This window comes from Gymnoscopelus microlampas (assembly GCF_963454915.1).
Source record: "Gymnoscopelus microlampas genome assembly, contig: SCAFFOLD_105, whole genome shotgun sequence".
NCBI classification, from domain to species: Eukaryota; Metazoa; Chordata; class Actinopteri; order Myctophiformes; family Myctophidae; genus Gymnoscopelus; species Gymnoscopelus microlampas.
In genome coordinates, this window is record NW_028155706.1 from 82,501 (window position 1) to 97,078 (window position 14,578).

The window sequence follows — 14,578 nt, forward strand, 5'->3', positions numbered from 1 at the left end:
TGACAGTAGTGTAGACGGGCGATGATAACGCGCGGCCGATCCCCCTGGGCCTGGCTATTTGCTGGACGTAATATGCGGTGTGATCTGTCGACAGTCGGTGCCTGTGTTAGGCCGAGGGCCTTCTGTAACAACGCAGCCACCGCCTCCGGGGAGCTAGAATGTGTTTCTGGTACACCTACCAGCCTGACGTTGCTCCGACGTGACATATTTTCTAAACTTTCACATTTACTTTGCAAAGAAGCAACCGCGGTCTTGAGCTGCGCGACTTCCTGTTGTAGGACTGTAACGTCGTCTGAACACGTAGAAAGGCTCACCTCCACGTCGGCTGTAGTAGACTTTAGCGTGGCTAGCTCTGTAGCAACCGAGCTAACGTGAGACTGTAAGCCCGTTTCCACGGCGGCAACACTTGTTTTAAGCCCCGCTATCTCTTTATCAATCGCATCTCTGATCTCAGACTTGACAATGTCACCAATATCTCCACGTAGTGATGTAAGCAGCATCTCTCTAAAATCAACGGATGCCAGGGCCGTAACCGTATCCTCCCCCGTAGAGCCGTCATGGGGATCCGGGGATCCGCTTGGTGTACTAGGCCTCAGTGTAGTTTCGCCACCATGGCGGCCCCCACGTCGCCCCTTCCCCGTCATTATGCACACGTAGTGGATCAGTTGGTCCCTTTTAATGAATGTCGACACCCACAACAATAGGTAGAAGTGAAATTTTAAACGGAATTGCCTTTTTAAAGAATGTTTGTTGAAAAGTTCTGGAGAGCTCAGCTAACACACGTCTACTCCATAGCTTGCTCTCTGGCGCCGTGCTTACCTATTTCAACCTCTAATATTAATGACTGAGACTAACAACTGTCAAACCCATAGCTCAATGGTCACTCCCTGTTCCACATGAAGCTGAGACACTAGAGGGCAGTGTTACTCTGTGTAGAATGTCATACCCAAGACAAAAATACCATCTTTGGTCATACTAACATGGTGGACACAGCTTTACAAACATAGCTAAGTTAACATTTGTAAACATTTGTTCACGTTGCAGGGCAGGAATTTCATTGGCCGCGTGCCCCTCGAATAATGACATACCTTCACGGCCACAGTGGCCGTGGTGCCCCAGCTGCGCCCAGCAACTGATTTCACAGTTTTTCCTCTGCGCGATTTTCCTGTCAATACGTTTTTTTTTAGACATCAGTCCCTTTGGTTGAGCTGCACAGCTACAACATGCACAGTGGTAGGTAGGTTTGATTTTGAGCCTCCTATGAACCGTCGGAATCCCGCAGCACAGTGTAATAGACACAAAAAATTACCGGGCCAAACAGGAGATAAATCTAACGCAGCCTGTTGAACTAATCAATGGTAGGTTTGATTTCTAGCCTGAGAGAGAGAGAGGATTCCGAACAGCAAAATATAGATGAATACATCTGATAAAATACAGCGAAATCCCCAAATTATGAGTCTTAATATAAAGCAAGCAACAGAATAACGGCAAACAAATTAAAAAGAAGTCACAGCCCGAAAGATGGGCAGTGACTCCACTCCAGTGACACCACTGTGGGGCCAGAATAGAAAAAAGTTGTGACCGTGTGGATCGGCCAGAAGGACCCTTGAGTGACGAGGCAATCAGTCTACCCGAGGTGGCAGACCGAAGTGGTCGGGCAGGGGTGTAGGCATCTCAACTCTCTCAACTCAACTCAAATTTTATTTATAAAGCACATTACAATGGCCAAGGCCAACCAAAGTGCTATACAACAGTGTTATAATACATACAATGCAACAGTACAATATAAAATACAAGCGGCGATTAGGAAACATGGCAGAACATAGTGAGGTAGTGACAGTAATTGTAGTGTAACGGTTTAACTGTGTTCAAAAGCCAGGGAAAAGAAATAGGTCTTTAGTAGTGATTTAAAAATGTCTATGGACTGAGAGGCTCTTATATTAAAAGGAAGGCTATTCCAGAGCCTCGGGGCAGCCGCAGCGAAGGCTCGGTCGCCTCTAGACCTTTTATTTGTTGTGAGCTCAATCAGTAGTAACTGATCGGCCGACCTTAGGGGTCTAGGTGGAATGTAGACATTGATGAGGTCATTAAGGAAAGGGGGGGCTAGTCCGTTGCGTGCTTTAAAAGCAAGCATTAAAATCTTAAAATCAATTCTAAAACGGACCGGGAGCCAGTGGAGAGAAGCCAGAACGGGAGTAATATGGTCCCGCCTCTTTGTACCGGTAAGGAGGCGGGCGGCGGCATTTTGGATAAGCTGCAGTCGCTTTAGGAGCGATTTGTCGATGCCGATATAAAGGGAATTGCAGTAATCCAGCCTACTTGAAATGAAGGCATGGATCACTCTTTCGAGGTCACTGGGAGAGAGGTAAGGCTTGACCTTTGCCAATAGGCGCAGCTGGAAGAAGCTGGCACTTACCACAGAGCTGACCTGTTTATCAAATTTAAAATCAGTGTCAAGGGTGACACCAAGGTTCTTGACGTGGGAGTGGATGTTGGCACTTAGGGGGCCTAGGGAGCCCGTTAGAGGGACGGAGGAGCCGGAGCCGAAGAATATTACTTCCGTCTTATTTTCATTTAGTTCTAAGAAATTTAGGTCCATCCAATCCTTGATATCTGCCAGACAGTCAAGCAGGGGTTGGCGTGAATTTATGGAGGTGGTTTCTAGGGGGAGATATAATTGAATATCATCAGCGAAGCAGTGAAAAGATATATTATATTTCTCAATGATGGACCCTAAGGGTAATAGATAAAGCAGGAAGAGGATGGGGCCCAGGATCGACCCTTGGGGGACACCGCAAGTAAGGGGGGCCTTGGTGGAGGTGTAATCACCTAGGCGAATGGAGAAGCTCCTATCAGCTAAATATGATTCAAACCATTTGAGGGCGGTGCCTGTGATGCCTACATAATGTTCCAACCGATGCAGGAGGATTCTGTGGTCGATTGTATCGAAGGCAGCGGTTAAGTCAAGCAGCACCAGGACAGCAGACTTACCAATGTCGGCAGATAAGAGTAGGTCATTAAAAACTTTTAAAAGAGCAGTTTCAGTGCTGTGGCCAGGCTTGAATCCAGACTGAATTTTTTCATGGATGTTGTTTGTGGATAAAAATAACTGGAGCTGGGCGTAAACAACCTTTTCAAGGACCTTTGAGAGGAATGGGAGTTGGGAGATGGGCCTAAAATTTGATAGAACGGTGGGATCCAAGTTTTTCTTTTTTAAAAGGGGCTGGACCACTGCTTGTTTAAAAACAGCTGGCACACATCCTGAGGAGAGACTTGAGTTTATAATAACCAGCACACTGGGCGTGACGTAATGGTGGGAGGGGTTCAGGTGTGACAAACATAGCCCGGAGGTAAGAAGGAGCTGTTCCTTTCACTGCCCTATAGGCTAGCACCAGGGTTTTAAACTGGATGCGAGCCGCTACAGGGAGCCAGTGTAGAGAACGGAGAAGGATAGTTGTGTGGGAGAACTTGGGGCGTTGAACACCAGACGAGCCGCAGCTTTCTGAACAAGCTCCAGAGGTCTGATGGCAGATGCCGGAGCACCAGCAAGGAGGGAGTTGCAGTTGACAAGAGCCTGGATGAGCACCTGGGCTGCCTTCTCCGTGAGGAAGGGGCGAATCCTCCTGATGTTGTAGAGGAGGAATCTGCAGGACCTTGTCACTGATGCGATGTTTGTCGATAACGACAGTTGATCGTCCAGGGTCACACCCAGATTCTTCGTAGTCCGAGTTGAGGTCACCACAGCATTATCAATGGTGATGGCCATGTCTCGGTGCGGACAGCCCTTCCCCGGGAGAAACATCAGCTCGGTCTTGTCCAGGTTGAGCTTCAGGTGGTGCGTCGACATCCACTCCGAGATATCAGCCAGACAAGCAGCAATGCGTGCCTCACGCATTGCTGCTTGTCTGGCTCATAAATTCATTATTTCCGTGGATGTCCTTCCTGCCCTGGCATTTGGCCTTTGTGCCCTCCAAAAAATTACAACACCAAAGGCCAAGTGGCCTTGTCCCTAAAATGACGAAATTCCAGGCCTTTGCAACGCAACATACAGGAGTTTAAATCCCATAGCCCCTGCCCCCAGGGGACTGATTGGCTGAGGAAGCAATAGGAAATAGATCAGGAAATGTAGAGGAAAGCCTTCCTGTGTATTAGAGCTGTGTGTGTGTGTGTGTGTGTGTGTGTGTGTGTGTGTGTGTGTGTGTGTGTGTGTGTGTGTGTGTGTGTGTGTGTGTGTGTGTGTGTGTGTGTGTGTGTGTGTGTGTCAGTCACAGGATGAAGCAGGATAGAGGGGTGTCTCCTGCTGTCAGTAATGTGTCCATGAAAAGTGACTGGTCCATGGATCACCCTTTTCACTTTAAAGTTCCAGACTCGGGGTGAGAATGAACAAACATGCTTTGCAGTTATAGAAACTAGATAATAAATAAATAAATAATAATAATATTAATAATAGTTATTGTTGATGTTTTGGTTACCAGCATACATATCTGCTTTGTTTCAGTGTGGGAGCGTCCCCTGCACCTAGCTGTCTGTCTATGAGAAGTGATTGGTCCATGGATCATCCTTTTAACTTTAAAAGAGAACTCACTACTCCAGACTCGGGGTGAGAATGAACAAAAATGCTTCAAACTTATAGAAACTAGATGGTTGCCTAATGCCTACATATAATCACATAATAATAATAATAATAATAATAATAATAATAATAATAATAATAATAATAATAATATTAATAATAATAATAATACAATTATCATAATCATCATAATAATCATAATAGTAATAATAATAGTCATTGTTATTGTTGATGTTTTAGCTACCAGCATACATTTCTGCTTTGTTTCAGTGTGGGAGTGTCTCCTGCACCTAGCTGTCTGTCTACGAGAAGTGACTGGTCCATGGATCTCCCGTTTAACTTTAGAGAATGCCTAAAGTAAGTTACACTATTACTATGTTTCTGTTAAAGGACTATACCACCATGAATGCATTTCATTGTCTATTCACAGGTTCAGCCATATTGTGCATCCAACATTCCCATTGATGCCTTCATTTTAGATGTCATGTTTGTTTACCTTTTCTACAAAGTAATTATGTTATCTCACCTGGCAGGTCCGAACCAATGACTGACACTGTAAATCCCATAGCACAATGATCAATCCCTATATTCCACATGAAGCAGCCTGATTCTAGACACTAGAGCATTGGTTCTCAAAGTGGGGTCCGGGGACCCCCAGGGGTCCTTGAGGGAGTTCCAGGGGGTACCCAGCCATGCGCGTCAATCCCGGGGGGGACGGGGGGTTTTGTCCCCCCCTAGCTTCAGATTGGACCCCCCCAAGTCAGATTGGACCCCCCCAAGTAATTTAGGATAATTAAAAAATGCTTTTTTAATTTAAGTTAATAGAATCCGAACCCGCTTTTGAAATCATGACATGCACTAATAAACACTAATTTATCCCCCCCGTGTGTAAATCCCAAAATGGTTTGGTCCGTTCTGTTATACACCGTTGTTTGGAGGAGTATAACTCTCGGTTAGACTTAGACACCGTTGTAGTTTCTGTTTCAAATATTTTTATTGTGAAGTTTCAACTAGGCCACCTGGCTACTTATATTTCCAGTAGTATGTATCAAAATAAAACGTATGTGGAATTATAACATTACAAGTATAGATTAAAAAAACTCTTATTTTGAAATGTGCATCATTTTGAAAGGAAACAGATTTCCACGAAGGTCCCTTGACGACGTGCGTCAAGCCTCCGTTCTCCCATCAGTAAAACTAAACAACATTGACGTGAACGTCGTCGGACATTATGGAATATAAATACTTTAGGGCAAAAGTTCATATTTACCACCATGCTCTCTGAAACCAAGACAATATGCCTATGGAACAAAAGTGTGTTCTCTTTCGTCATCTTTGCACTAGGCGAGTAAGTAATTAATCTAATTGTGGAAAATAATGTGGAAAGTAACTAAGTACATGTACTGCACTCAAGTATAATTTTAAGGTATTTTTACTTGACTGGAGTATTTCCAATTTGCACTTCTACTTCTACTCCACTGCATCTCAGAGGCAAATATTAATTATAGCCTACTTTTACTCCACTACAATTATTTGAAAACTTTAGTTAGCCTACTATGTTTCCTTGCCTTTGCAGCTTGATTTTAATTGACAAAACATACATAAACCACTTCAGCCCTATTTAAACTTTTGAAAATAGCCAATCTACAAGCTCACAAGCGTTGCAACGTGTTGTGAGCTTGTAGATCTGCTATTCTGAAAATATTTTAATATATTGATTTTAGCCATGGACCCCCATCTGAAAATGTTTTGTGCCAGGGACCCCCAAAAGAGAACATTTGTTAGCTCTGTTTTCATCATGCAGCCATGGGTGGGCCTGGGTATAAAGCTGGCCCACCCAATAGATTTTTCAAAAAAAAATATATATATTTTGATTAATTAATTTATTTTTGATAATAAATCGGTAAAATCAAAAATGAGAATTAAATAACATAACCCTAACCTAACCCTAACCCTAAAACTGAAATAAAGTAAAAGAAGAAGCACTTTGAAACTGAAGATGATGGCCAATGTTGATGATAATTGATAACAATATATATATATATATATATATATATATATATTAAAACAATTAAATAAGCCCCCCCTGCAACGTTTCCTTTTTGCCACACATATACACTTCATGGAGTACGTTTTTTTGTACCGAATTAACCGAATTAAAGTAATAAAAAACAGAAATAAAAGGGGAATAACCGCGAAAAAACGCGAAATAAAAGGGGAATAACCGCGGAAAACCCGAAAAAAAATCGTGCGTGCATGTGTGACGCGCGGACCCCCTCCAGCCTCAAGACAGATTGACGCCACTGTACCCAGCTAAATGATGGATAGTAACCAAATGGACCCTTATATGTCTGGAACTCTGAGAATGTACAAATGGACACACCAAATGGACCCTAACGGGTCCATTTGGTGTGTACAAATGTGTCCATTTGGTGTGTACAAAGTGTACAAATGGAACCAAATGGACCCTAACGGGTGCATTTGGTTCCATTTGTACACTCTCAGAGTTAAATCAACATAGATTTTACAATATAAAATGGGGGTCCCAGAGATAGAATTGCCATTAAATGGAGGTCCGTATAGCCTAATGCATGTCAAACTGGGGGTCCTTGAAATTAAAATGGTTGAGAATCACTGCTAGAGACATAAAAATCTTCTCTTATGGGGGTCCCTGGCATATCTTTTCAAATGGGGGTCTAATAAGTGTCAATTTGGGGGTCCTTGACATGAAAAAGTTTGAGAACCACTGCACTAGAGGACAGTGTTACTCTGTGTAGTATGTCATAAAAATATGTTTCACAAACAAACGCAGCTAAACAATCATGTATCTTATCTTTCTCTCCCACACTATCTCTCTTCACTCTCACCTCTCTCAGTGAGTTCAGCTCCGGTTTGCTGACCTCAGTCTGTGTCATGTGCAGTTTGTGTTATTCCATTCTGAAGAACCCTGTTTCCCTTCACTGTGGACACAGTTACTGTGAGCATTGCATCAATATTCACTGGTCCCAGCCAGGCCCTACAGGAGACTATCTGTGTCCCCAGTGTGAGAAAATCTACCCAGTCCGTCCTGTACTCTCTGTTAACCTAGCATTGAATGGGACACTGCAGGCTCTCCAGGAGACAATCTTTAGTCCAGCCTGTCCCACTCTGCCACAGGCTGGACCTGGAGATGTAGCTTGTGATATTTGCTCAAACCTCAAGCTCCGAGCCGTCAAGACCTGTCTGACGTGTAATGCCTCCTACTGTGAGAATCATGTCAGGCAACACTACACTGTCCCAGCACTGCAGAAACACACCCTGGTCCAGGTCAATGAAGACACAAGACTCTCACAGTGGGAGGGCACATCTGTGAAAATGGAGGACATCAAAGAGGTGAAAGTAATGTTTGTACTCGCCTATGGGTTATTAGGGCTTTAATGTCTGCTGTGAAACAGCTTCACGTTTGCTTTGAAACATAATTATGAAACTATGGTTAGAAAGTAGAGCTACACAGAAAAAGAAACGTGCTAACTGGAACCGAAAAATGTTTTTCAGTGTGATGCCATGGAAGAACAATTTCAGACAAAGTTCTTAAATAGCCATTTATTTAAATGGTTTTAGATTGAACCCATAACCACTTAAACCCTATATTCACTAGTAAGAGACCACACCTCTACTTAAGTTTAACGATTTATTGAAACGAAATGAGATGAACGTGGAACGGGATGAGGAACCCAAGGTGGGGCGACACTGAGGGTTTTTGGGGAGTAGTCTCGGGACGGTCGGTCGTCTATGTTCCGTCACTGTCCCCCCTGAATTCCTAGATAAGTAGAGACGGACGGAAGAAGAGCGAGAATCGAGGGGAAGGAGGAGTTTGGGGTGGAGGAGGACAAACTTGAAAGCAATGAATGGCAGAAAGAGCAGATCTACAAGCACAGTACTCACAACCCATGTTTGGTCTGTCGTGGAGCAGAACAAACAAGAGTTGAGAGATCGCAAGTGTATTTATACTGTGATGATTGCAACAAGGATTGGCTGAGGTGAGTGGAGGCAGTGGATACGGGTGATTATGAATAGGGAGTGGCTAATGAGTGAAGGTAGGTGTGGAAGACAGGGAAGCGATTGAGGACGGGGAGTCGCTGTGATAAGCAGAGGGTGGTCTCCACTCCTGAACCTACGTTGTATACAACTACATTACTTCATTGACCGGTATCTCCAAGGGGTCTATACTTGGTCCACTCCTTTTTCTCTGATCTACAAGCTCACAACGCATCACGTTGCGACACGTTGTGAGCTTGTAGATCAGAATCAGCTTTATTGATCTGTTAATTAGATATGTTATGTAGATCTGCTATTTCGGACAAATATGCACCTACTGACTTGCCTAAAATTGGAATTTTAGGGTTTAAGTGGTTAAGTTGCCTCAAAGAACCATCAAAAATGGTTATTTGAGGAATCAAAATGGTTCTCTTCTCTAGAACAATAAGAGGAACATGAAGAACCATTCACTAAACAAAATGTTTCTTTAGGAGGTGATGGTTCTTTGTGGAACCAAATAGCCTTTTAAAGAACCATTTATTTTCTGTGTGTACTGTTTATGTTTAGTTTTGCGATCAAATCCATGTCTGTCAAATGTAGATCAAATGCATAACTAAATAAGCTTGTCATCATTATTGTAAAAAGGAACCGTATGTGGATAGTGAGTCTGAAGAGCATCAGGAGATCGCAAGTAAGAGGACGAAGATGGATGTTGAAAAGGAAGATGAGATGTTCCAACATGGCAGCATGGACCTGAAGAATGTCTCCACACATCTACAACCTCTACAGGAGAAAGATGACCTCAGAAAACAGCCTGATGTGAAAGATAACCTGATGTCAGAACAGATTAAAGGTGATGAATGAAACTTTTATGTAGAAGAATATATTTTTTTAAATACATCCACAGCCTCCTTTCCCTTCTAGTGCTTTCAATCCAATTTCCAAGTGACCCCCCCCCCCCATTATTTTTTATATCTCTCTTACCAAAATCCTCCATGTTGCCTGGCAAATGGAAGTTTTTGTTTTTTTAGTTGTTGTTGTTGCTTGTTTGTTATTTTTTTACCCATTTGGACAACAAACAAAGGATCGGTGTAAAAGTATTGAAATTGGTCCGTTTGTTTTCCTCTGGACATTTCCGGAGTCCGTCTGTCCAGAGGGGCAAGATGGTAAATCAAATTATGCATTTAAATGTTTTGCAAAATACAGACTTATATTCATATATCTGTCTGAAAACATTATTCCTTATAATGAATGATGTTATAACTTTATAATTCCTTATACTACATGCTGTATAATACTTGTTGTATAACATTCTCCTGGAAAGAGAAAAGGAAAAAAAGAGAAAAGAAAAGAAACTGCCAAAAAAAAGAAAACAAAAATAAATAGTTTCAATTACCAGCTCACCCCTCCAGATGCAAAACGTCTGGAGGTGACCACTTGGACCAATTCCAATAACTTTACACTTACCTTTTAATTGTTTAAAAGTGTCTAGAGGCCTGTACTCAGTTAAATGTAATTTGCATGAGGTTGGGAGAAAATGTCTAGCAAAAAGGCCACTGGCAGGCCTGTATTTTTTTTTTAAATCCTTCTTCTTCTTCTACAGTACATGTGCTCCTAAAAATGTTGGAACGTAGCAAATACATTCAGGAACATGATGTGAGTGATATTAAAATATCACTCACTCAGACAGACAGACAGACAGACAGACAGACAACTGCTGAATTTGTTCTTTCTTTTATTTCAGGTGATGACCTCCATCTGTCAGAGATGAGCATTATACTTCTGGGATATAAAGATTCAAGGAAGAGTTCATCAGGAAACACCATCCTGGGTACAGAGGAGTTTAGGTTAGAGAGAACAGCTCAGTGTGAGAAGAGACAGGGAGACGTAGCAGGGAGACAGCTCACTGTGGTCAACACTCCAGGATGGTGGATTAATGTCCCTCTAAAGAACACATCTGAGCTGATCAAACAGGAGATGGTTCTTAGTGCATCTCTGTGTCCTACAGGACCACATGCTCTCCTCCTGGTTATAAGGGCTGTCAGCTCAGTTGAAGCTGATGTTTGTAAATACATAGAGGATCACATGCAGCTCCTTAATGAGAGAGTGTGGAGTCACACTATAATACTGTTCACCTGTGGAGACAACCTATTAGATGAATCCATTGAGCAGCACATTGAGAGTGAAGGAGAGGCCCTCCAGAGGCTTGTTGAGAAATGTGGGAACAAGTATCATGTCTTCAAAAATAAGAAGACCTGTGATGATACTCAGGTCACAGAGCTGTTGCAGAAGCTAGAGGAGATGGTGGCAGGAGATACAGGGAAATGCTTAGGGATATACAGAAGAGTGAGTGAGAGATTGAGAAGAAAAGGAGAGCAGAGTATGAAAGAGCAACACAACGACAGATGAAGGTGGAGAAAGAACGAGAGCGCAGCAAGTCAATGATGGGTATGTAATTATTTAATTGAAATCACTGTCACTATCATCATCTGCAACACTTCTTACCATAAAAACAAATATAAACAGATAAGTAAACACATTTACTGTAGGTACATGTGAAGAAATAAGGTAAATGTTGAATATTGAACATGATATATTGAGAACATCTTCTCTGTATTGTCTCTCCTTAGTGTCAGTGGGCCCTATTATGTGCGTCTTAATTACCGGCAGGTCTTATGGCTTGACTTAAGATGTGTAGGCGTGACCAATGCCATTTTGCTATTATGAGTGCGGTAATCTGCACAATGCGCCAAGGCGCTACGCGGTAAAACTGCCCTGAATTAAGGCCTTTGCAGACAGGGTGCGATTAGTCAATCAGTTTTTTACCGCATGCGAAAAGACGCATGAATCTGGGTTTGATTGGAAAAAAAACGCATCGCATCGCCGCACGGTAAATTCGGAGCCGGTGTGCATGAGGTCATTGAGAACCATGTGTTCATTTAAAAAATGATATTGTCCGTTTTTTCCGTGCGGAAAATTGCACCCTGTCTGCAAAGGCCTTAAGTCATGGGTGTGTTTGGGCGTTACTTTAATCAAACCAATCAGAGTATTGGCCGCCATGGGGTCATCCCTATGTTCCCCGGGTTCTATGTTCCCCCACTAAGGTTAGGGTTAGGGTTAGGTTTAGGTTAGGTCCTATGTTCCCCGCTCTCCCTAGGAAAGCGGGGAACATAGGACCCGGGGAACATAGGACCCGGACGCAGCGCTATTTTCCATGCATTAAACGGTGAGACCAAAAGAGAAAGAAACCTCACATTGAAAGGACAGATGTCCAGATGTATGGCTGTACAATCACTGTAACCCCTGTCTTATCACGTGACATGTGTCTCATGTCCAAAACACATCTTTGATATGATATCTCTTGACAAACCAACAAATATTCACATTCTGAGTTGCCTATTATTAAGCACACACATTTACTCAGTGCTGCTACTGCTGCCCAATATCTGATCTCTAAGCAAAAAAGGGTCGCTGTGTGAGGCGTTGTATGCTTGTAGATCAGAATTTTTTGCGCAGCACACGTGAAAGTGAAAGTAAAACGTCAGCGCTGGGCTTGGAGAGAGAGGGGAAGAGAACCCACTCCATTTGTTTAACTTTTAAGCTACTGGAAAAACAGCTGTAAAAACCTTTATTTAATTGAATTTAATTTAATTGGACTCATTCAGTGCCAGACTTATTTCTGGCTGTGTGTGCCCAGTGCCAGAGATTTTTCGATTTTGTTACCTTTTCAAGTAGTCACAGAAAGTATGATCGATCCCCTAATGGTTGCTAATCACGGAGGGTTTCACTGTGCTTCCGCAGGAGAAAAAAATGTCATCACGACCTCCCGTTCACTTGTTATACGCCATTGAAAATACCATGTCTCGCCAAAAATACATAATAAAACACAGGAGCCGAGATACAGAATATTTCCCAAATACTTGTACCAGGAAATGAATGGAGCAGTAAATCTTTGGATTACGTTATCTCCTGGTTCTGTGTAAAAAAATAAGTTTCAAAAACAAAAACAAAAAAAACACGTCAAACACGTCATTGGCACGTTGGGCCTTCGGGAAAAAACACGTCAAACACGTCATTGGCACTGAATGATTGAAGGAATAAGACTTTGAAATGTCATCTAGAGTGGAACATAAGTCTTTCAGATGGGATGGATTGATACAGGCCAGTAGTGGCCCGTTACCCGCAGGTCCTGCGGATCAACCAGCGGGCGGACGAGTCAAGATTTCAGAGGCAATTATGCGGGCTGCGGATGTAGCGGGTCGGCACCACTCTCTCTTTTTTTTTTTTTTATAATTTTTATCCCACGATTTTGTAACCCACATTTTTTCACCCAGTGCCAATTGCCTATGTAATCCTGGGCACTACCTACCCTCTGCCAGCCTAGGGAGAGCCCAAGCTGAAGCTCATGCCTCCTTCAATGCATGAGGAGCAAGCAGGCCGCTTCTTATCACCCGACAGGGGGGAGTTTCCCTGGTTGGACATAGCGCGTGGAAGGAACACGTTATTCCAACCATTTCCCTTCTCCTCCATCAGGCGCCCCGGCTGACCAGGGGGAGGCAGTATAGTGACCAGGATTACTACATGTTTTTGTGAGGGTATTAACTACTCTAGGAGACACGGGGAGAACATGCAAACTCCACACAGAGTAGGCCCTTTCGCCAACCCCACCTAGGGTATGGGCGCCGATGACGTGGAGGAGAGAACACGCCCCCAGCGCCCACAGCGTCCCTGGCGGGAATCGAACCCAGGACCTTCTAGCTGTGAGGCGACAGCGCTACCGACTGCGCCACCGGGCACCACTCTCACACGCAAAAAATAAAAATAAATCACACGCTCTTGTTTTGTCTTCCTAATCCTAATTCCTAATAAGAATAAGAATAATAACAATAAAACAGTTTGAATACACTTGGGGTATATACTTGAAGATTATTTTCTAACATTTGTTACCTTTCTCTGTGAGCTTGTAGATCGGCTATTTTCCGTGCGCGACCCCGTTGTACGGCGAAGTATAAATGTCTCTATTTATTTGTAGATTGTTTAAGAATACATTATCAGAGACAGCTTATTTTGTTTATTTTCTATATTTCTCAGAAAGACAGAGCTATGTTGAGGCTATTTAGAGAGAATGAACAGATTCTCAGAAAAAGAGACAAGAGTCAAACCCTTTTTGTTGTCAATAAACAATAAAGAACCCTATTTTGAACAACATGCTTGTTTATTTAGCCCATGACAATATTGTGCTACTGTAGACATTTAAAGCGACTTTGGGTACTTAAAAGAGCGCTATATAAATCTCAGCTATTATGATGATGATTATCTTCTTTTTTTTCACCACGGGTCGCAGGGCGGGCCGAGTCGTTGATTTATATATTGTTTTGCGGGACGGGTTGGGGTGGGTTGGGTTCCGTGGCGTGGTGGGCGGGTCGGGTTATGAAAAAACCCAGGCCAGGGTGAGTAGGGGGGGCTTTTGCTGTCTGTCAGCCATGTGTGCGTAATGCCGCCCGACACTTCCTTTTTACCCTTAAGCGTTTGATAGAAAAAAGAATACACCAAATTAACAAAGAAACTTCACAGATTATATAGAACTTGAAATATAACAATCGCTTGAGAATTGGCTGAGTAGGGCTAAAACAAACTTTCTTCCACTTTCACACTTAATACTTTCATTTTTTATTTCAGGTTCTCCTCCTTGTTATACATGTACATGAGTCATGTACAGCTGATAATTGTAAATCAATAGAGGAGCACATGCAGCTTTTAAGTCAGAGAGTGTGGAGTCATACTATTTTATATACTGTTCACCTTTGGAGACTGTCTAGGAGGTAAATGAGAGTGAAGGAGAGGCCTTCCAGAGGCGTGTTGAGAAATGTGGGAACGGGTATCACGTCTTCAACAATAAGAACTGGGGTGATGACACTCAGGTCACAGAGCTGCTCCTGAATATAGAGGAAATGATAACAGGATGTTGAAGAACACAACCACTGCTTT

General features: G+C 42.9%; 1 protein-coding gene across 1 annotated transcript in view; it reads left to right on the forward strand.

Moving 5' to 3' along the window:
• Positions 1–14,361, forward strand: part of LOC311041316 (uncharacterized protein) — a 33,589-nt gene extending 19,228 nt beyond the window's left edge. The window contains exons 3-8 of the mRNA XM_084086217.1: positions 4,499–4,600; positions 4,844–4,930; positions 7,450–7,945; positions 9,236–9,443; positions 10,335–11,038; positions 14,270–14,361. Of these exons, the coding sequence (XP_083942343.1) occupies positions 4,499–4,600; positions 4,844–4,930; positions 7,450–7,945; positions 9,236–9,443; positions 10,335–10,999 (1,558 nt within the window). The 3' untranslated portion in view covers positions 11,000–11,038; positions 14,270–14,361. The remainder of the gene's footprint in view (positions 1–4,498; positions 4,601–4,843; positions 4,931–7,449; positions 7,946–9,235; positions 9,444–10,334; positions 11,039–14,269) is intronic.
• The last annotated feature ends 217 nt before the right edge of the window (positions 14,362–14,578 follow it).